The sequence below is a fragment of the Peromyscus leucopus genome, chromosome 1, assembly GCF_004664715.2.
Source record: "Peromyscus leucopus breed LL Stock chromosome 1, UCI_PerLeu_2.1, whole genome shotgun sequence".
Classification (NCBI taxonomy): domain Eukaryota; kingdom Metazoa; phylum Chordata; class Mammalia; order Rodentia; family Cricetidae; genus Peromyscus; species Peromyscus leucopus.
In genome coordinates, this window is record NC_051063.1 from 28,198,947 (window position 1) to 28,220,930 (window position 21,984).

The 21,984-nt window shown below is 47.6% G+C and overlaps 2 protein-coding genes across 4 annotated transcripts in view; both read left to right on the forward strand.

Annotated features, from left to right (window-relative positions):
* The window catches only part of Hspa12a (heat shock protein family A (Hsp70) member 12A), a 158,327-nt gene extending 146,392 nt beyond the window's left edge, over positions 1-11,935 (forward strand). The window contains exons 9-13 of one of the 2 annotated variants that reach the window (XM_037205720.1): positions 138-224; positions 749-853; positions 1,534-1,792; positions 6,763-6,866; positions 7,692-11,935. In XM_037205720.1, coding sequence (XP_037061615.1) covers positions 138-224; positions 749-853; positions 1,534-1,792; positions 6,763-6,866; positions 7,692-8,329 — 1,193 coding nt within the window. In that variant the 3' untranslated portion in view covers positions 8,330-11,935. The remainder of the gene's footprint in view (positions 1-137; positions 225-748; positions 854-1,533; positions 1,793-6,762; positions 6,867-7,691) is intronic. The other variant, XM_028880997.2, reaches the window with a different exon arrangement.
* Positions 11,936-13,057: 1,122 nt separating this feature from the next.
* Positions 13,058-20,492, forward strand: C1H10orf82 (chromosome 1 C10orf82 homolog). 2 transcript variants are annotated; one of them, XM_028881000.2, is made up of 6 exons: positions 13,058-13,164; positions 14,254-14,314; positions 18,173-18,391; positions 19,005-19,191; positions 20,010-20,098; positions 20,186-20,492. In XM_028881000.2, exons 2-6 carry the CDS (start codon positions 14,260-14,262, stop codon positions 20,314-20,316), a joined length of 681 nt encoding a protein of 226 aa, XP_028736833.1. In that variant the 5' UTR covers positions 13,058-13,164; positions 14,254-14,259; the 3' UTR covers positions 20,317-20,492. The 2 variants fall into 2 exon arrangements, with proteins under 2 accessions (XP_028736833.1, XP_037061627.1); XM_037205732.1 differs by lacking the exon at positions 13,058-13,164 and adding an exon at positions 13,180-13,495.
* The last annotated feature ends 1,492 nt before the right edge of the window (positions 20,493-21,984 follow it).

Consider the following 21,984-nt stretch of genomic DNA (forward strand, 5'->3'; position numbering starts at 1 on the left):
TTAATCCTATTGGCTAAGGGTCAGTAAACGTCCCGTCCCTGGACCCACCGTGCTGTTGTCTCCAGCTGCTGCAGACAAATGTCGCCTTTTCATGCTTTTTTCTTATGCTTGGTCCTTTTCTCTCTGTTGGCCGCTAGCTAAGGAACATGTTCGGCGTAACCGGCAGAGTCGGACCTTCTTGGTGGAGAATGTCATAGGAGAGATCTGGTCTGAGCTGGAGGAAGGTAGTGTGTTGGGATGTCTTTTGCCCCTACTTGTTATTATTTATTTTCACTGCCGGCAAAAATGTATTATTATTCATTACATTTGCACTTTGGTAAGATGCTCAGTAGCTTTAAAGGCCACTTGCTCAGGGATGGCCCTTCCGGGATCTGGAGTTCCGCGTGTTGGAAAACCATGCAGATACTCTTCCCAAGGAAGATAAGGCTCGCCACTTGTGGAGGGAGTCTTGTGTTGAAGCACATGCCGTGGGTTGTGGTGGGGACACAGCCCTGTGTGGCGTGAATGCCTTGGTCCTCTGGATCCTCTCAGCTGCCCCTTCATCCATGCTTAGCCCTCCCTCCTGGATGGGCATGACTGCATTCTCTTTAGTTACCGAATAACTTGCTATGCTGCTGCTAATTAACAGAAACCACTGTGCTTGTGGGCGGTGTTGACGTGAGTAGCTGAGTCCAAGTTATCGTTCGCCAGCTTGTTTGAGGGGGACGGATACGTGGCGTATCTTAAAGATTGCTGTCTTTTCTGCCAGGTGACAAGTATGTGGTTGTCGACAGTGGCGGAGGCACTGTAGACCTGACAGTCCATCAGATACGGTTACCGGAGGGACACCTTAAAGAACTGTACAAAGCAACAGGTGACCCACCGCCTGGCTGGTTGGCTTCCCCAGCCTCCAGTCATTCCTGGTTCACTCATTTTAAATTTCTCTCAGCATCACAGGCATGTGGACAGTGGGTGGCGGAGGGCCCTTCCATCTGTTTACAATAGGAAAGCAAAATATAGCCAAGTGTTCTTTCAAAGGCAAACCACCCCTTGAGTTTGGGCATCAAACTGGATAGTGACACTGTTAATGCAGTTTGCCACGAGTTGCCTGTAGCTTGTAATCACCTGACTGAAATCTAAGGCCAGATTTCTACACCTAGATCAAGATCATCAAAATGAGAAGCATACCTTTCCATTTGGGAGGGCAAGTCTGCTGAGGTGACGTCATTAGAAGATGAGGTGATGTCATCAGCAGACTGCATGGCCTGAGTCCAGCTGGTTTTCCAGACCTCACCTGTGGGTTTTCCAAAAGGGAGGATTGTGATTTTTGAAGTTAGTTATCTATATTGATTTTATTTATAATGAAATAGGTTTAAACAGACTGTTGGATTGCTGCAGGGAAAAAAGTCACAGAGTAAGAGCCTAAGGGTGTTGAAGAGTGAGGAGGCCCCAGTGTGCTTCAGAGGACACAGGGGAGGCCTGGGTTTCAGCATTTGGTTTCAGCCTCTCATGGGTTTTCTAACATTGTGGGCTCCCATTTGGTTCTCGTCTCAGGTGGACCCTATGGATCTCTGGGAGTAGATTATGAATTTGAAAAGCTGCTCTGTAAAATATTTGGAGAGGACTTCATTGAACAGTTCAAGATCAAGCGCCCGGCAGCCTGGGTTGACCTAATGATCGCTTTTGAGTCTCGCAAAAGAGCCGCTGCACCAGATCGAACCAATCCCCTGAACATCACTCTGCCCTTCTCCTTCATCGACTACTACAAGAAGTTCCGGGGGCACAGCGTGGAGCATGCCTTGAGGAAGAGCAAGTAAGTTGGCTCACCTTGGGCTCCAGAGTCTGGGAGTAGACAGTGTTGATGGGACAGAGAAATCAGGTGTGGACTGTGCATTTTGACAATGCTCGGTGTACTCTTGAGCAAGTGACTCAATTCATCAATGCCCCAATTTCACTTTTGCTGTGGAAAATGGGGGTAATGATTCTACTTACCTCAAAGGGTGGTTGTGGGCGTAACATGAGTTCCTGTCGGTTAGGCAGCTAGCATACTACCCAGGTCACAGAAAGTGTGTTTTACGTGTTAGCTGGTATGTTCCCTGAGAAAATAATAGCTTTACAAAAATGAGACATTTTGTTTGGGTGATGTCTTAGTCACTATTACTGTGAAGAGACATCATGATCAAGGCAACTCTTGTAAATAAAAGCATTTAATTTGGGGCTTGCTTACAGTTTCAGAGGTTTAGTCCATTATCATCATGGCAGGGAACATGGCAGCATGCAGGTAGACACAGTGCTAGAGAATTGGCTGAGAGCTACATCCTGATCCACTAACTGAGAGAGAGGAGAAAGGAGAGAGACAGACAGAGGCAGGCAGGCAGGCAGACAGACAGAGAGACAGACACTGGGCCTAGCATGGGCTTTTGAAATCTCAAAGCCCACCCTGCAGTGACACACTTCCTCCAACAAGGCCACGTCACCGATGCTTTTCAAATAGTGTCACCCCCTGGTGACTAAGTGTTCAAATATATGAGTCTGTGGGGCCGTTCTCATTCCAACCACCATAGGTGGCTGCTAGAGCAGCTTCCAGAATAGGATTTGGTGTGTACTAGGTGAATGAACCTCAGTGGGAGTTTGGTTTTCCTGCTTCTCCACGGCTCTGGCCTGCAATTATAGCTCAGTTTGTTGCAAAATGAACCCATATGGAAGATTTTGATTAAAGATGAAAGTATTTTAAATAGAAAAACATCCCCTAAGTTTCTGATAACTTTTTATAAGTTGTTTTTGAGCCATATGTGGTAACACATGTCTATAATCCCAGCAATATGGAGGCTGAGGTAGGTGTGTCTTGAGTTCAAGACCAGCCTGGGCAACATAACAAGACCATTTTAAAAATTACTTTTGGTATACATGTCCAGAGTGTCCAATTACTTTTGGTATACATGTCCAGGCACTACAGTCTAATTTTCTTACCTGTCACTTTCCATAGTCACCCCCTCTTAATGGCCTTCTTATAATGGAAAATGAAAGTCTATCATCTACTTCCAATCATTGGCAGTTCCTAGACAGTCTAAATCACACGGGCCTCCCCCAATTACTTTAAAGCAAATCTCTGATTATTATCTAATCCATAAATGTGTCATCTTGGAGTTCTAAAGGAGAGATATTTTAATAGGACCATAATACGGTCACACTTAAAATGTATTGTTTTTCAGTGCTGTTGAGTTAGGGGCTGGGGAGGTGGCTCAGTGGTAAAACACTTGCAAATGTGAGGACCAGAGTTTGGGTCCCCGGAGCCTACGTAAAGCCAGGCTCAGAAGCATGCATCTGAGGTACCAGCATTCCTACAGAAGAGAGGAGGTGGACACAGGAGAATCCCCTGGAAGCTTGAAATACTCAGTGGGGGGCAGTTTCCATTGCTGTGATAAACACCATGACCATCTCAAACAAGGTGAATGGTGGGGACTCCTCATACATGCTGTGACATGTCTGTGCCCACATGTCTGCATGAGTACACATGCACGCATACACATTCTCTCTCTCTCTCTCTCTCTCTCTCTCTCTCTCTCTCTCTCTCTCTCTCTCACACACACACACACACACACACACACACACACACACACACACACACACTTTTTTAAAGCCAGCTAGCATTATCAATTTCTCTGTCTCATTTTCTTTAGTTTGTATCAGCAACCTAACGAAGGCTGTGTTGCATGAGGTGCTCTCACACCCACACATATACAGACTCCCTCCTGGGTTCACCCTTTCACGTGTGTTAGTTGTCAAGGTGACTGGCTGCCCTGAGAGTTTTCCGTAGTCTTAATTTTACTCACCGTGCGCCCACAGGTTCCATGGTCTGTGCTTCCAAATAGATTGACACTGAGTCTCAGGTGGATTCATGTTTGGATTTTGGGCAGATCTATTTAATGTATGGCAGTTTTTGTAATGTATGCTTATTACCACAGAATAATCATATGTAATAATTATATGCAATAACCTCATTGTGACATGTTCATATATGTGTATAATGTACTCTGATCTCATCACTTGTCTTAGTTAGGGTTCCTGTTGCAGTGATAAAATACCATGACCAAGAGCAAGTTAGGGAGGAAAGGGGTTCAGCCCACAGTTCCACGTAACAGTCCATCACTGAGGGAAGTCAGGGCAGAAACTCAAGCAGGACGGGAACCTGGAGGCAGGAACTGAAGCAGAGGCCATGGAGGAGTGCTGCTTACTGGCTTGCTCCTCATGGCTGGCTTGTGCCATCCAGGACTGCCAGGGTGAGACCACCCACAATGGACTGGACCCTCCCATATCAGTCACAATCTGATGGGGGCATTTTCTCAATTGAGATTCCATCTTTCAAAGTCACTCTAGCCTCTGCCAATTTGACATTAAAACTAACCAGCACATCCCTCACCACCCTCTCTTGTGCCCCTCCCTCTCCCACTGACCCTTCCTCTTCCCTACCAGTCCCCTTCTAGTTTATGTCTGTCTGTCTGTCTGTCTGTCTGTCTGTCTGTCTGTCTGTCTCTCTCTCTCTCTCTCTCTCTGTGTGTGTGTGTGTGTGTGTGTGTAGCCCAGTTTCATTAGGACTGTGTACAGGAGCATTGGTGAAAGGTTATTTATAGGAACATGGGCACCTTACCACTAAATCGTTGGAAGCGAACATCACCCTCTCCAGCAGCCATTACTACCTGTGATTCTCAGGGAGGAGCAGGGCTTCGTGAGTTCTTCCCCTCCCATGACAGGATGTTGAGAGCCCAACCTTGGGCAGTTTCTCATGCAGGTAATCGTAGATGCTGAGAGTTCCTAATACGCACACCAGGGGACATGTGCAGTCTACTTGTCCCTTCTTTTGAGAAGTTAGTGCCCACTGATGACCACTGCCCAGGCCCACGTTTCGTTAGGGGTGGACCCACGCTTACTCTTCTGCTGTCTTGCTCTTTCTAGTTGGTGTGTCTGGAACACTCGGAAAGAAACAGTTTTTTCTCAATGGTTTGGTCACTTCAGAAAAGAGAATAAATGTTGATTCTTCCTCCCAGTTGTTTTTTAAAAGTGGGGTGGTGGCACATGCCTTTAATCCCAGCACTAGAGAGGCAGGGGCAGGAGACTGTCTATTTGGGGCCAGTCCAGTCTACATAGGGAGTTCTAGGCCAGCTAGAACTACATGGTGAGACGCTGTCTCAAAAAAAAAAAAAAAAAAAAAAAAAAAAAGTAGCCAGGCAGTGGTGGTGCACACCTTTAATCCCAGCACTTGGGAGGCAGAGGCAGGTGAATCTTTGTGAGTTCAAGGCCAGCCTGGTACAGAGCAAGATCCAGGAAAGGTGCAAAGCTACACAGAGAAACCCTATCTCAAAAAAAAAAAAAAAAAAAAAAAAAAAGTAGATCCTAGCATCCTTCAAAGTGGCAATGAGTTTAATTTTGTAGGGAAATGTGGATTTAAGTATGCTTGGCATATTCTAAACCATGGTGATTATGGCCTTACTGGTGCCCAGAATGTCCCACTGGAGAGAAGCAGCCTCTTCCCCTTGGTTCTGAGCCTCTTTGATGCCACAAACGGCCTCTGCTCTGTGAAGGTGTTCTTGATTCACTTCATACACTCCCTGCCTGGGACCTGGACTGGACCGTTCCTCTAAGAAGCCTTGATTCCTTTTAGTGAGAAACAGAGTAGATTTGATTCATGATTTCCTGCCTTCTGAACAGGGCCACATCAGGCTGGCAATCTTCCAGGATGGTGTTTTCTCTGCCCCATTGGTTTCCTAGGTAGAACACCTGCCCTCTGGGTTGAATCCCAGGTCCTGGGCTCTTCCAACCCTCCCATTGTGGAAACCAGCCAGCCACAAGCAGCCACAGGGTTGTTCCACACCATACGTTGTCCTTTGGCTTATGCCATGGAAATCTGTCCTGGCTCAGGAAACCTGGTGTCATCCAGACGTGTTGCTGAGAAGCTGGTGTGCACTTTGCTTCAGAGCCTGAAATGTCATTTGTATGGTCCCTGAACTTTTGAGAAGGTGGGGTCTCTACTGAGGGTCTGGATAAAGAATCGTTCCCAACATGAGTTAAGCTAGGAAAAGAAAAATCTTTCCCAAGTGTTTCCACAGACATAGCATCTACTCCATCTTCACAGCCTTCCCTGGGAGGGGCACTAAGGTTTGAACTGTTAACCTTGGCTTCCAGCCATGGAGACCAGGCTTCGAGAAGATGGAGGGCAATGTGGCCAGAGTCCATGGCTACTGAGTAATGAGGCCACACCACAGCCCAGCCTCCCTGGCCAGTGCTCTTTCTGCTTCACACTGCTGCTTCTGGCCGTGCTGGGTCTTGACTAGAGAACTAGAAACCCAGGGTCCATCCTGTAAGATTAGGCTCAGCTCTGTGACACCACGGGGGCCTGGAGAGCCGAGGAGGTGCACCTGAGCACAGGTTTGTAGCGCATGTCAGTCCCGCAGTCCTCTAACATGCTTGTATCCAGCTATCACTGGGTAAGATGCAAGACTGAGGGCCTCTCCCTGTCTCCTGTGCTAGACTTTGACCTTCATTATACTGTGGGGAGTTTGGTGCTGGCACATAGTGAAGAGGAACAAATAAGGTTATGTCGTAGCTCTTGAGCTTCCGAGGGTCCCGGTCCAGGCAGCTGACTGAATTCCCAAGAATGCTTTTGACTTTACGATGCTCTATCCCCGTGATGGGACAGCTGTTCCTTCGGGCCACACATCTGTACAGATCAGCCTGGGCCCTGTGCACTCACTCATTGCTGCTTCTTCTTCTTGATGCTATTCCCAGTGTGGATTTTGTGAAGTGGTCCTCCCAGGGGATGCTGAGGATGAGTCCGGATGCCATGAATGCCCTCTTTAAGCCAACCATTGACAGCATCATTGAGCACCTCCGTAAGTATCAGACGGGCCTCAGCCGCTTGTGAGACAGAACTTGGAATAGGGACAGTTACTGAGGCAGACTAGTTGGTAGTAACCTGGATCTGGAAGCCACAAGGTTGGAGCCTTGTGGAATGGGCAGGGATTGGGCGATTATGAGGGAGGCTGCTGGACGTGGCTCTGTATATTGTTCTCTAATTCTGCAGAGCTGAGAAAGCTGAGGACCTGCCCTTACTTAGGCTTCACTTTGGCCTTGAAGGTCAGAGGTCAAGAAACTCTGAAGCCATACTAGAGTGACAAGCCCTGGGAATTTATCTCGTCTGAAGTATCAGGATAACTTAGGAATCCTTGCCTCACTGGGAAAGAAGGAACTGTCTGGTGAACCAAGGGAGGGTTCCAGCAAGACAGAGTCTGTTCACGCTGTCATCTTGTGTGTCGGTTGTCCTCACCCAGAGACACACAGTCACCTGATGGAGATTTTTTTTTTTCAGAATCCAAACATCATACCCTGTATTCATCCCTCACCCACCTTTGTGAATATCAGAGACAATTATTTCTAGCAGCTTGGACCACATGTTTAAAGGAATACTATTGTTATGAAGAATGAATTCTAATTAAAGGCACCACCACCTCTGACAAATTAGGCTTCTACTTGGCACAGCCCTGGCCTTTGTTCCTAGGCATACAGTGTGTAAACCTTTCCTCATAAGACTAGCTCAGTACAAACTCCGTTCGATGAGCTCGGGCAAAGCCAGTGACCCCCACAGGCTCAGACAGCTGCGTTTCCCCCTTGCTGGCTTGCTTTGGGTAACCTGATCTTCCCTTCTCCTTCCCTTTCAGGGGACCTGTTTCAGAAGCCCGAGGTCTCCACAGTCAAGTTCCTCTTCCTGGTGGGTGGCTTTGCAGAGGCGCCCCTTCTGCAGCAAGCAGTGCAGGCTGCCTTTGGTGACAAGTGCAGGGTCATCATCCCCCAGGATGTGGGCCTCACCATCCTCAAGGGCGCTGTCCTCTTTGGCCTGGACCCTGCTGTCATCAAGGTGCGCAGGTCTCCTCTCACCTACGGAGTGGGTGTGCTGAACCGCTACGTGGAGGGGAAGCACCCTCCGGAGAAGCTGCTGGTGAAGGACGGCACACGCTGGTGCACTGATGTCTTTGACAAGTTCATCTCTGCTGACCAGTCCGTGGCCCTGGGGGAGCTGGTCAAGCGCAGCTACACTCCAGCTAAGCCCTCCCAGCTGGTCATCGTCATCAACATCTACAGCTCTGAGCATGACGATGTCAGCTTCATCACTGACCCCGGGGTGAAAAAGTGTGGTACGCTCCGCTTGGATCTCACGGGGACCGGCGGCACAGCAGTGCCTGCCCGCAGGGAAATCCAGACCCTCATGCAGTTTGGGGACACTGAGATCAAGGCCACAGCCGTTGATATCGCCACCTCAAAGAGTGTCAAAGTGGGGATCGACTTCCTAAATTACTAATGTAACCGTCCCTCCCTGCCACCAACCCCCTGGGACTTGTCTGCATTCGCTGACCTCAACTTTGACTGTTCTGTCCCCAACCTTGACCCTTGCCATTGCCCACCTGAATTTCAGTAGGAAAGATGAGAACCAGGGAGAGAATTAACTAAGGATCTTTTTTTTATTTCTTTGAGGGTATGCTGGAGTCAGAAGAACTCAGAAATTAATATCAAGGTCTGGAAATAGAAAGTTCAAGAATCCCAAAGCAGCCAGCTTTCACAGGTTCGTTGGTGAGGAAATCAGTGCAGCTTGCCATAAAGAGGTCCCTGTAAGGGAGGAGTTAGGACGCCCACTGCCATCTCTTTAGATTTAAAGTGAGATCTTTGAGCCAGGCGGGGAATCTTCTTTAGAGGTCTTTTTAAATTATCTTGGATGGCAGTGAATAGGAGATATCAGCTTCCTGCAGTTAATTTCTTCTCTTTATCATGGGACTCAAATCGGTGACTCAGTGGCAACTTACAGTATTTTTTTAAGCTGGTGGGAGAAGACTACCGGCACTATTTTAAGTTCTCACATAATTTAAATTCCAAGAAGGCTCAATGAAGGATAGGACAGCCTTGGCTAACTCAACCAGGATTGGGGAATGGGGGGTAAGAATGCTGATACCTCAATTTTCCAGAGCAGGTAAAACTTCCTTTGGTAGAAATGCACACTGAAGAGTTAGTGATTACCCCAAATTACAGCGGCCCCCTTTTATCGATAGAAGATGCATTCTGAGGTTGCCTGGCAGCTGCCCAAAGCTGTGGATGGCACCAAACCTTATCTATACTGTGTTTTTTCTATACTTACATACCTGTGATAAATTTAATAAAGTAGTAAGAGATTAGCAACAATAATGATGAAATAGGACAATTGTGAAAACACACTTCGATAAAATTTATATGAATGTGGTGGTCTATCGCAGCATATCTCACTATACTATACTGTTATGCATTTTTGGACCACAGTTGACTAGGGTTCACTGAAAACCCAGTAAATGAAGACACAGATCAGAAAGTAATTCCCAGAACCATAAACCTTAAGTTCAGAGGCTCTGCATAATTCTAGGTGATCTTAGTTTGAGAAAATGAAGTTTTTATTTGCCCTGTTTATATGCATCACCAAGCCCAGAAATCCAGCACAGCCCCCTGCCTTGCAAACCATGCCCATTTCCAGTTAACCCCTTTCTTCCGGCTGTTCTTCATTACCAATAAGGAAATGTGAAAGGGGGTTCTGTTCCATGAAATGTCTCAATCAAATCTTCAGCTTTTCAAATTCACCTAAAAATAGTATGTAAACCTAGACCCGGTAAATGAAAATGCCTTTTCTAAAGCGGGTCTGTGGCTCACCTGCCTCAGAATTGCCTGGGTGCTTGTCAAGAGCAGGTCCTGAATCTGCTGACTCTGGAGAGATGGGGTCTGCGTTTTTAGTTAAGATGGGAGAATTCTGAACCTGAGATTTTGTGAAAGCTGAAGTGACCACAGACCACAGCACGTGGCCTCAAACCTTCCTGTCAGATAAGAGGGGTTAGAGATCCACCTGCCTGGGGGTGGGGGCGCCTTTTAACCCCCAGAGAAGGAAAAAGACGTCACAAAATGAACCCTGAGAATGAAGCTGCCCAGGGAGCCGTTAAGTTGTATGTTCTTGCCTTCCCTCTGTGCAAAGCCAAAGCCAGTCTCGCCAATGTTCCGGAGCCAACTGAGGATAAAGAATCAAGAATCTGACTCACAGTCCGTTTGATCCGTTCAAAGCTGCCTTTCCCACCTGCTGGAATTCATTCTGACTTCAAATCGCTGGAGACATACATAATGAATGAATGAGTGAGTGAATGAATGAATGAATACAGAATGAGGGAAGGGACTTCAACTGCAAGTTGGATTTGTGAACCCATCATCATAGCCAACATGTATTTTTAAGTAGCATTTTGAATTCCAGCCTATTGTCTTCTTTTTCACACCACTTGCTGCAGAATTCCCTGCTAGAATGTGAAAATGCTATCAAACCACAGAACAAGAGAATGGGACCCCAAACTGAATGGCAGGGTCTCAAATCCCGGCATCAGGATGCTTGCTAGGACTCTCCTGCTAACTCTGCCCCAGGAGCTCATGGGTCTCTTTTTGGTGTTTCCAGCCACAGTCCTCAAATAGACTTTCAATTTTGTTACAATGGATATAATTTTATGTATATATATATAATACTAGAATCTTGTACAGAATCTTTATTTCTACTGTGTGCTTGTTTGCAAAGGAAAATACTCTTAATTTTGGTTAATAACACTGCTGCCTGTTAGCTCCACAGCTTCATTTCTTAATTGCTCTCACTGGTCACTTTTTGTGCTGATACCATGCAATGGACTATGTATGCAAGACTGAGCAATAGACAGAGGTGCCTTGGGTCAGAGTATTCTGATCACACAGACTACCCAGATCGACAGCCTCATCAGACCCTTCCACACTTGCACACCCTGCCCAAAGCTGAAAAGCTTCTGCATGAAGAGTCATGTATCAATTCTCCTGTCCAGACTTTGAGAGCTGAACATACTGGTTCTGTAAGCAATGCCTACCCAAACGCTTCATGTCTCCAAGGGTGGTTGACCTCTCCTCTCTGGCAAGGCAGAGCGTGGCATACTTTGTGATCAAAGGGACCAAGTGGTACATACACCGGGGTCTCTGTTGGGTTGAATTAGTGTGAGCGGTATAGTTCAGCCCTTCTTTTCCTGGCTAATGTAAAGCACTCCTCACCTTATGCTAAGTCTATTCCTTGCTCCTATTTCGCCTCAATGAGCTGATAGAGATCTGCAATGTTAGCAAACTGATGATGGAGAAGGAGTGGCAATTTTACTGACTTCTTTCTGGCCCAGAGATGCAGCCCTAGTAGCCAAACTCTTTAAATAAAGCTCTCCAATCTATCCCTACCCCAGCTGAAATAATCTTATTAGCACACTGGATAAGTACACTTGGAACACATTCCCCAACTTAGGAAGTTCTAGAGGGTCTGTGGTCTTGACCAATTGCCCTTTGTGTATATTATCTGGTTACTTAACTACCTTTTCTGTACACAGCAGGCATTCATAAATGCAGATTGTCATACAAGTGGCATACAGTAGGAAAGAGGAGGTGCTTCGGAAGAGGTCCTGGGGAGTGATGGCTGAGTCCAGGTTACAGAGCCTGCCCCCCACCCTTAGAATGTTATTTAAACCAAGTTTAGCTTTTAGAGTCCAGGTCTGGTTAATTGCCAGGGTAGCAAAGAATTGCATGCACCAATATACAGAGGAGTCAAAATGCATTATTAATCGAAGATCGAATTCCACATTGTAGTGATGTAATCGTTGTGATTAGGCTGCATAGTAAGTATGCCGGGGAGTGGCTAAGGGGATGGCTAGTATAAAATGTGTTGGCCACAATATCCTAACACCTCTCATCTGCTTGGAATATGGAACAATATCCTAAGATCTCAGCCACTGGAGTCTTGTTCACTACAAGATAGAGCCAAACTTCACAGAATTTTGCAGCAGTCCACAACTAGACAGGACTGTGTCTGCAAACTCTTGTCTTCACAGATTCTAATAAAGTGAAACTCTGAATTTCATGTGGCCTAGAAATTTCTCATTTGGGGTTTATTGGTGGGACTGATTTCCTCCTGTCTCGAGTCCCTTTTCAGGCAGTTCAAGCCTTACTCACAGCCCTTCCTTTGCTGGGAACCAAAGCTCCATGGATGCCCGGAGTCCTGTCTCCTCCAAATAGGAAGGGTGGTTTAGCTATGGAGAAGGCAGAAGGGCAGGTCAACTGATGACTCGCCACATCCAGATGAAAATCATTAAAAGTGTATAAGGCCTGGGTTGTGCCTGCCCTCGGGGCATCCCTGCAGGCAGAGGCTATCTGTCTAAATTCTTGGCTTCCCTGGGGCATATTCTAAATTGGCTCCAGAAGTGTCTGCATGGCTTGAGGTGTGGTTCCAGGAGTCCAAGGGGGTGAAAAGGTGGTTGGCTCCACCTGGCTTGATCTGAAGTTGAGTCTCCAGAATAGCAAGGTCCTGCCCTCTCCAGGGAAGCGCACTAACAAGCTTCAGGAGGGCAATGGAAAGCAGTTCCTTCTCCTTAGCGGCAGCAGCCAGGCGGAAGCACCCATGCCCCATTTGGTTCACACGGTTCCATCATATCGAGATCCAGCCAAATGAAATGATGGCTCCGGCCATCTTCTCTCCCATAAAACCACTGCTAGAAAGGAGTAAGACAACTTCCCCAAGCACACCTTCATTTTGGTAAGCGTCTGTCCTGAGACCTTGGCAGAAAACCGAAACCCCAGCTCCTCTAGTGGAGAAAGATGTCTGCAGGGGTGTACTAGGCTGGGGAAGGTGTCTGTGTCTGGAAGCCAACGTAGACACAGATGGCCTTCTTTCCCAAACTGTCTCCCGCCCCTTGCTGGCCCTCACCCGGTGGGGATGGAGACCACTGGCAACCTCTGGGGGGAAATGGGACCCCATCTGCGTTCACACCACCGAACAGGAGCTCGCTTCTCCTGGTGGGGATGAGGCACTCAAGCTACAGGCATCTGCTCCCAGAACAAACGATTATGGGCAAGCGTTTGTAAGGCAGAACTAGCCGCTGAGGAATTCGCGGCCAAGTTTACTGGGTTTACCAATTTCCTGGTCCCCCACCCCCACCCCTGGTCCCCATGTAAGGGGCGGGGCCAGCCCCAAATATCCCGGATGGATCCAGAATCTGCGCCCGCCCAGCTAGTGTGAACACACAAAGGCCTGGAAGAGCAGGCGGGCAGGCAGGGTTGCCTAGTTCCCGTGGGGGTGCTCGGCCCGCCCAGGTGAGAGCATGGCCTGGTGGAAGTGGGTGGTGAAGGGTCCTATTCTCTCCTGGACCCTGCCCTGCTTTTGTTCAGAAATCCCTCCAAGTGTTTCCCCGCCCCATTTCCTCACAGGCTGGCCTTGTTCTAACCACTGAGGGGACACAAGCATATCCTAGGACTTTATCCGTCATTGCTCATACTCCCCTTCACTCTAGAGTGTTGAAACAATCTCCTAGCCACAAAAGCATCACTTTACAGGGAGATGCACTAGCTTGGCAGGATAGGGCATAGATGAGCCACAGAATCCATATACAAACCTTGGTCCGTTGTGGGAGACTATTGATCCCTGGTAAGAGGAAGGATTTGCTCCAGAGGTGGTATCTATCTAGCTGGTACTAGAATGGACACCCATCACCTGTATTCATCCCCCTCCTTGGACTCCATGTTAGTTTTGTGTGTGTGTGTGTGTGTGTGTGTGTGTGTGTGTGTGTGTGTGTAGTTTTCAGATCCAAGACCAGAATTGCTCCAAGCCTTTGTTGTGGGGGTCTCATATGCATTGAATAAAATTGAGAAGGGACCTTGTCACAAGATACCAGTAGCATCCTGTCCCCCTAGTTATGACACCCAAATTGTCTCCAGACATTGTCAGATACCAGTCGCTACCAGATTCTGCCTGAATTAAGAGTGGACTGTGGAGAAATGGGCTTCTTATCATTCCCTCATGCAAGTCACTTTTACATGGTGGCTCCTTGGCCTGGCTCATCTTTCTATTCACAAATCTATGGCCATATGCATATAGTTTTATTAGGTTGATGAGTGGGTGGATGGATGGATGGGAGATAGTAGGAGGGGTATCTCTGGAAAGTGAGACACTCATAGGTGGAGATCCGCAATAAGCATAAAAAATAATGAGCCCTTGGTACCAGGTCTTTGGTTTATAACTAACTTAACTGTCAGGTAGCTTTGGGTGTGATGGTGGCCCTCCCTCTCAGTCTCAGCTCCTGACAAAGTCATTCTTTTATACCCAAGAACTCTTGCACATGCACACTAAGTCCTTGAGGCAGGGACTCTTGAGACCATTTCATGCCTCTTTCCCTTCACTGGCAGAGTAAAATGGAGTCTCCTGAGACCTTCATGAGAAAACAGCCCATCACACCAGGATACAGTGGTAAGTGACCTTCATAAAAAGTGGTCCTGGGCTCTGGCTTGTCTTGGTTATTGTCTGTGTCTAACAGGTGTGCAAGCTCCAGCTCCAGCTTCTAAGACACACATTGAGAGCACCCAGTGCCGCAGAAGGGTGACAGTCAGTCTTGGATAACTGAGAAAACACTTAGGCCAACACTTCAAGAGCTGGCTGGGATACCAGAAGCATTTGACACCTGCTGGGTGGCTTGTGGATAGACAGAGAAAGAAAAGTTGGGGGCTTTGTCCTTTCTCAAGTCTCCCACAAGAGTGGTTCTTACCTTCTCATTCCTTCCTGAGTCTCAAAAAGGGAGACTGACCACCTGCCCTATCAAAGTTGTAGCCCTGAATGTTGTATGTGTAAGAAACCCTTTTATCTTTGACAGTTGGTCTCCATTTCTCTTTTCATTTATTTATTTTACATCCCAAACTCAGTTTTCCCTCCCTCCTCTCCTCCTGTTTCCTTCCCCTCCTCCCCCTCCACCCTTCCCCCTCAGTCCACTCCTCTGTTTCTGTTCAGAAAGGAGCAGGCCTCTCATGGGTATCAACAAAGCATGGCACATCAAGTTGTGATAAAACTAAGCACCTCCCCTTGTGTTAAGACTGGGCAAGGCAATCCAGTGTGAGGAATAGGTTCCCAGGAGCCATCCAAAGCATCAGGGACAGCCCCTGCTCCCACTGTTAGGAACCCCACAAGTAGACCGAGCTACACAGCTGTCACATACATGTAGAGGGCCTAGGTTGATCCCATGCAGGCATTGCTCTCCATCTCTAAAGGCTCTTCCCCCTCAAGCTTCTGAGAACTGCGAATAATTGACATGCTCAGTGATCCCTCACTTTTCACACATAGCTGTTTTCAGAAGGGGCTATGCTTGAAAACATTCCATGGTTTTCCAGGCTCACCCTGGCCCTACTAACTAGGTAAAAGAATGTGTTTTGGATTCCGACAGTTCAGATTTATTTCACACCTCCCTTTGTCCACTGTCTACAAGACTGTAATAGCCTTCTTTATGAAAAAAAAAATGAATTCTATAAAATGGCAACCAACCCCATCATCTGATTCTTCAAATGGATGTTTGTAAGTTTGAATGTTTCCAGTCCTCCCCTCCCCCCACTTATTAAGGACATTTTGGCTTTAGGGACAACTTAAATGTGGAACGATCTTACTTCTAGCTCATTAATTCTGTTTTCTGAGACCATATTCCCCCAGAAGACTGTGCTCATAGGTATTAGGAACTTGGATATGTCTATGTGGGAAATACAATGCATCTTATCATTAGATATTCTTTATGGTCATTATGATAATTAAAGAAGTCAGTATATGCACATTTCACTTGGTAGGAAGTCTTATATAACTAGGTATGTGAGTGTCATGTATATGCGTACACATACATAAATATATAGATAAAAGTAGGCCTTGCTGGTAGAGATGCCACTTTGAAAAGGGCCTTAAGTTTGTGTGGCTTTCTCCATGACATCATAGGACATATTTTGATTGCCCAGGGGTTGTGAAATAGTCTATAGTTACTTGTTTCTGTGACTGAGTACCTGATAAGGGACAATGTCAGGGAAAAGGAACTTATTTTGGCTACAGTTAGAACTACAACCCATGATGGTTGAGAAGGCTTGGCAAGGGGGGCTTATGGAGGGGACTCCTCACATTTTGATAAACCAAGATATGATATACCAGCCTTTTTCTTTGGGGCCACCAACCAGCTCCCAAATCATGACATGGAGACTTATTAGTTATGAATGCTCGGCCTTATCTTAGCTCTTATTTTTAATCTGTTTCTCTTTATCTTCATTTTGCATCGGGGCTCTTGACCTTTCTTTCTGTATATCTAACTTTCCTGCTGTCTCTGTGTCTGTCTGGCAGCTGCCTGGCTTCTGACCCCAGCTGTGTTCCCCTCTTTCTCCTCATTCTCTTCTCCCTTCTCGTCTTCTCAAGCCTAGCTATCTCCTCCTGTTTATTCTCTCTGCCTGCCAGCACCATCTATTATGGTGATATTTTGAACAAATAAAATTTACCTGAAGATCAGAGGACAGAACAAGCCACTAGACTAAACAGAGTCCAGGCAGTGGTGGCACACACCTTTAATCCTAGCACTCTGTGAGGCAGAGGCAGAGATCTGTCTGGATTTCTGTGAGTTCAAGGCCATACTGGGCTGCACGAGATTAATCCAGTTTAAAAGGGAAACAGAGCCAGGCAGTGGTGACACACACCTTTAATTCCAGCACTAGGAAAGTTGAGACAGGAAGTGATATGGTTGGGTGGGAGGGAGGAGACAGGAACTCACTCTCTTTCAGGCTGAGGAGTTGGTGAGGCAAGAGGTGAGGTTGGCTGTGGCTTGCTCTGCTTCTCTGATATTTCAGCTTTCATCCTGAAAGCTAGCTCCAAGTTTTTTTTATAAGACCAATTAAGATTTGTGCAACAGTCTATCCCTGTCCTGCCTAACTATTGGCCATTCAGCTTTTTATTAAACCAATCAGGTGCCTTAAAGGCAAAGTGAAACAGCAACACATCTTTACATCATTAACAAAGGCAGCAGAGACAAACATAACACACGTTTACACAGTTGAAGTAATATCCCACAGCATAAACAAACGTAACACACCTTTACACAGTTGAAGTAATATCCCACAGCATAAACAAACATAACACACCTTTACACAGTTGAAGTAATATCCCACAGCATAAACAAACAAAACACACCTTTACACAGTTGAAGTAATATCCCACAGCATAAACAAACGTAACACACCTTTACGTGGTGAAATGTTCCACAACACCAAGAAGCAGAGAGAGGACAGGAAGTGGTGCTGGATTATAAATCTTAAAGCCCGCCTCCAGCCGCCCACTTCCTCCTCCAGCCGGGCCCCACCTCCTGACGTTTCCACAGTCTCCTGGAACAGTAGCCTGAACACCAAGTTTCAAACACATAAGCCCGTGGGAATACATTTTACACATAGAGCATAACGGATGAGGGGTCTGTGACTTCAGCCCTGTTGAGGTCAGTCTATTAGATTCTTCTAGAAGGTGCTTTCTTGGGGGTACAGGACTTGGAGCTGCTTCGTTCAGCCCCAAAGCCAGGCTTTCTTTCTTAAGCAACAAAGGTGAAAAGCAATGAGCTGCAGTCCTGAGAGATACTTACTCTGCAGCTTAAAGCAAGTTCTTAACCAGTTTCCCTCATTCGTCCTTTTAGAAAACGGCTTTATTGTGGCAATGTTATAGGACTTAGGATTCAGCATCCCGTGTAAATGAATACTTGTGTTTTACCCTTACTAATTGTAATGATTACATGTTATTTTGTGGGAAATGGTGAAAAATTGTCCTAGGCGTGGGTCTTGCAGATAATGAATTTACCTTTTTATGTTATCTGTCTCTGCTTTTAATGGGCCTGCAATTTCTCTACGGTCTGGCAAGAAAGATCCCAGATTGCATTTGGGAAGTGTCAAGGAAAATAAGCTTTCTCTCAAAAAAAAAAAAAAAAAAGGTTGAATAATTTCAATTACTCCTCAGACTATCATTTAGGCCCATTAAATGCTTTCCCCATTTGCTGTTCAGCCTGACATGGGGGCTTTGCCATCACAGTGTGTTACTGTCATATCCTTTGTTGAAGTGGACCTTCCCTCCCCAGCTCCAAGGTCATTTTTCTGCAGCCTTGGGAGGGACCAGCCATGGCGCGAACAACAACACCATTTGTATTAATGGCCTTTGGAAAAATGCAGCGTTGGTGGCGGTGGAGGGGAGCCAAGTGGAGGGCTGCAGTGGTGGGTACAGAGGCTGGCTCTCAGACGGCAGCCAGCTACCTCACTTAGGCTGTGATTCCCTGTGCTCTCTCAGGCTTCATACCATGGCTCAGTTGCCAGGGAACCCCCAGCGAGGACCACATGAATCACTGTGTGAAAGCCTTCCAGGAGAGAACGCAGAGATACAAGGAGCAGATGCAGGAATTGAACTGCTCTATTGCTAGCGCCCCAGCCCTGAAGCCCATCTGCTCTGAGGACACAGTCCTATGGACGCTGCATGAGTATGCCAAGAAGTACCACCCCTTGACTCTGGGTATGGCCTCCCCCACATCAGCTTCTCTCAACCCTGGTCCTGAGTGAGATCCCAGCAGGTCATTTGTACAGCCAGAGAGAGTACCTAACCAAACACAGCTGATGTCAAAGAGAAGAGACCCATCCCAGGCAGTGGGGGGCAGAGGGCAGCACCCTTGGAGCCCTGGGCAAGTCCCAGTGGACTTTGAGCATCAGCTCATGGATCTGTGGATGCCACTTTGGGAGTTTTCTCTGAGCAAGTCCTGCATTCACCCTGCCAATCAGTGTCACCACCAGGACCTAATGGCACTTCTGGTGATGATTCTGATATGCTTTCTCCCACCTGGAGGCTCTTCTGGATTTAGAACCCGAGAGCAAAGTGTGTCCTGGACCTACACTACCTGTATTTCCTAGCTATGTCTCAGGCCAACAGTGGCATCTGCCTCCTTGGCTGCTGAAAGAATGAAATAAGATGATCTACCTGAGAGAAGCCCTCCCCAGGTTCACTGGCACAAAGTTGGGGATCTAGGTGTGGCCTGGGGTCTCTTGGGTTAACTGTTAATGTGCCGGGGGCTTGGGAGTGCTTCCCACTGTACTTCTCTGAAGCCCTCAGGACCCCTGCTGTCTCCTTGCAGAATGCAAGAATGTGAAAAAACCATTGGATGAGCCCCCCATCCCTGGCTGGGCAGGTTTCCTGCCCAGAGCCAGGGTCACTGAATTTGGCTGTGCCACAAGGTATACCATCATGGCCAAAAAGTGCTACGAGGACTTCCTGAATCGGATGGAGCAGGCCAAGAGGACACATCTGAAGCCATATGATCAGTAAGTGCAGCTTGCATTACCCAAAGCTGCAGGATGCAGGGAGCAGAGCTGAGGGCAAGGGACGGCAGGGCACACACCCCACCCCAGCGCTCCTATTACCTTGTCTTAGCTCTGGGTCTGGCCTGCTGTTAGAATGTGCCTTAATTGTCACAGCAGGGCCTTCCTGCAGGCAGCTGTGCCCTGGGAACAGGGAAGGACTGCGAACAACCGATGGAACTGTCTGTCCCAGCATTGGCTGACATGCTAAGGGATGCTAGGCATGGTAGCGCACACCTTTAATCCCAGCAGTCCTGAGGCAGAGGCCAGCAGATCTCTGTGAGTTCAGGGCCTGCTCTACATACTGAGTTCCAGGACAGACAGGGCTACATAGAGAGACCCAGTCTCAAATAATCAAACAAAAAAAAAAAAAAAAAAATGAGGATGATCAGTTACAACACCTAGCGTCCTGGGGTTGGTTCAGTGGATCTGGCTGGCTGGTCAGCTGTCCCCTTCCTCCCTGCTCCACGTGCATCCCTCTGGAAGTTGTTTGCTTTGTTGAAGAGGACAGCCTTCCCCCAATAGAGGAGGACTGATCTGCTGTGCTCCATGCTAGAACCTCTAAACAGGCTCTCAAGATGCTGAGGGAGGGAGCTGCCAGGGATACTGGAGCACTGTCCAAGGCGGCTCTTGTATCTCATTTACCATCCGTGAGACAGGGACCGTAGTTCTGAACGTTAGGGTGGGTTGTAAGGATTATAACAAACACACCGTGCTTGCGCAGGCCTTGAATGCTATACCTCTTACATAAGGAGTAACTTCATGCTTTCCGCTTACTTTAGAATATATGGTGTGAGCTCTGCACAGCCTCCTGACCCTTCCCCAAAAGCCTCACAGCTCCAAGGTCTCCCACCTGAATCCTCTGGGCCAGGTAAGCAAGGGAGGTACTGTTTCCTTCTGACCTGCCTGCTCAGCTAGCTCACCTGTGTGCAGCTCATGTGAAGGCGTTCTCTTCCAGGTCTAACACCCGCGAGTGAGGGCTCCCGGGCTCCTGGAACCTGTGGCTGTGCTCAGTGGTCCAGTCTGTCGTGCAGCAGGAACGTGTATGGGGAGCCACCATCCTCAGCAAAGAAATTTGCAGAGGGCTAGAATCCTTCATCCTCCCGAAGAGGTGATCAAAAGCCTGCTGCGCTTGCACCAAACCCAGCCCCTCCCACTCTTTGGGCAGTGAGGAAATTTAATAAGACTTCTTTAACTGCCACCTGTGCCCTGAGTGATTGGCAATGTCACCCATGGCGATCTCTGAATAGAGAGGTTACCTCTCAGCCTGCTAAGGTTTTTTTTTTTTTGGTCTGAGGACGGGGTGATGGGAGTTTTCAACATGTTGACCTGGTGAAGGGCCCTTCCAGGGCTGTCCCCTCTTGACACCGAGGTAACCTTGTATAGCTGGGCCAGGCTCTTCTTCGAAAGCCTAGCCAATCCTTCTAAACAGTCTAACCCTGGTGTAGACTGCCCCCAACCCTGGTACAGATATCCTACTCCAACCCTGATTTTCTAGAATCCAAGTCCCTAGGGAGACTCCAGCTGGCAGACCCCAGCTCTGTGAGACTACCAGAGCTGTTTGAACACAGTACCCAGCTGGGTGGCTTCACCACACACAAAGTCCAAATCTGTAGGTTTCAGTTGCTGGGACCAAATACCTAAGAAGCAACTCAAGAGTGGAAGGGTTTATTGTGGCCACAATTCAGGGGTTCAGAGTCGGTCATGGTGGGGAAGGCATGGCAGGAACATGAGGTGGACAGACACATTGCATTTGCAGTCAGACGGGGGACAGAGCCAGGCTACACCAAACCTCGAGGCCCCCTAAGTGACACACGTCCTCCAGTGAGGCTCCACCTCTTAAATGTCCTGCAGCATTCCAAAACAGCACCGCCTCTGGAGGACAGTGTTCAAACCCTGGAGCCTGTGGGCGACGTTTCACATTCAGACCATGCCATAGATCTTCAGTCTCTGTCTTCTGGTCCCATGGCATTCCTCCTATGTGTCTGCAGACTCACTTCCTCTTGGGAACACTGGCCACGTTGGCACAGGAGTTCACTGTGCTCCATCCTGATGCAGCCCTAACTAGTCAAGCCTGCAGGACCGTGTTTCCAAGTCGTATTCTGAGGTCCTTGTTTTTAAGGGACACAGTTCAGTCATTAAGATTGGCTTTCTGTCTTTGCTGTGGCAGGCCAGGTGTCTGATTTCCTGTGGTAGCTGTCAGTACACAAAAGTCAGAGGGAGCTCTGAGGAACAGAGTCTGTCCATGGGCATCAAACACCTGAAACTCAGAACCCACTGCTGCACGGATTCTAATTAGTCCTAATAATAAAAACCTGGAGCTGGATACGGGGTAAATGCTGGAAGATCAGAGAAGCAGAGCAGCCAGCTACTAGAAGCCCTGGGATTAAAGTGTGAGCCACCGATGCTGGCTCTGTTTCTCTTTTAGACTGGACCAGTCTTATGTAGCCCAGGCTGGCCTTGAACTCAGAGATCCATCTGCCTCTGCCTCCTGAGTGCTGGGATTAAAAGTGTGTGCCACAACTGCCTGGCCTGTATGGCTGGCTAGTGGCTTAGCTCCGCACTCTGATCTCCAGGCAAGCTTCATTTGTTAGATCACAAACAAAATATCACCACAGCCCACAGAAACAGGGTTTTTTTTTAATTTAATTTAATTTTATTTTATTTTACAATACCATTCAGTTCTACATATCAGCCACGGATTCCCCTATTCTCCCCCATCACACCCTCCCCTTACCCCCAGCTTACCCCCCCCAT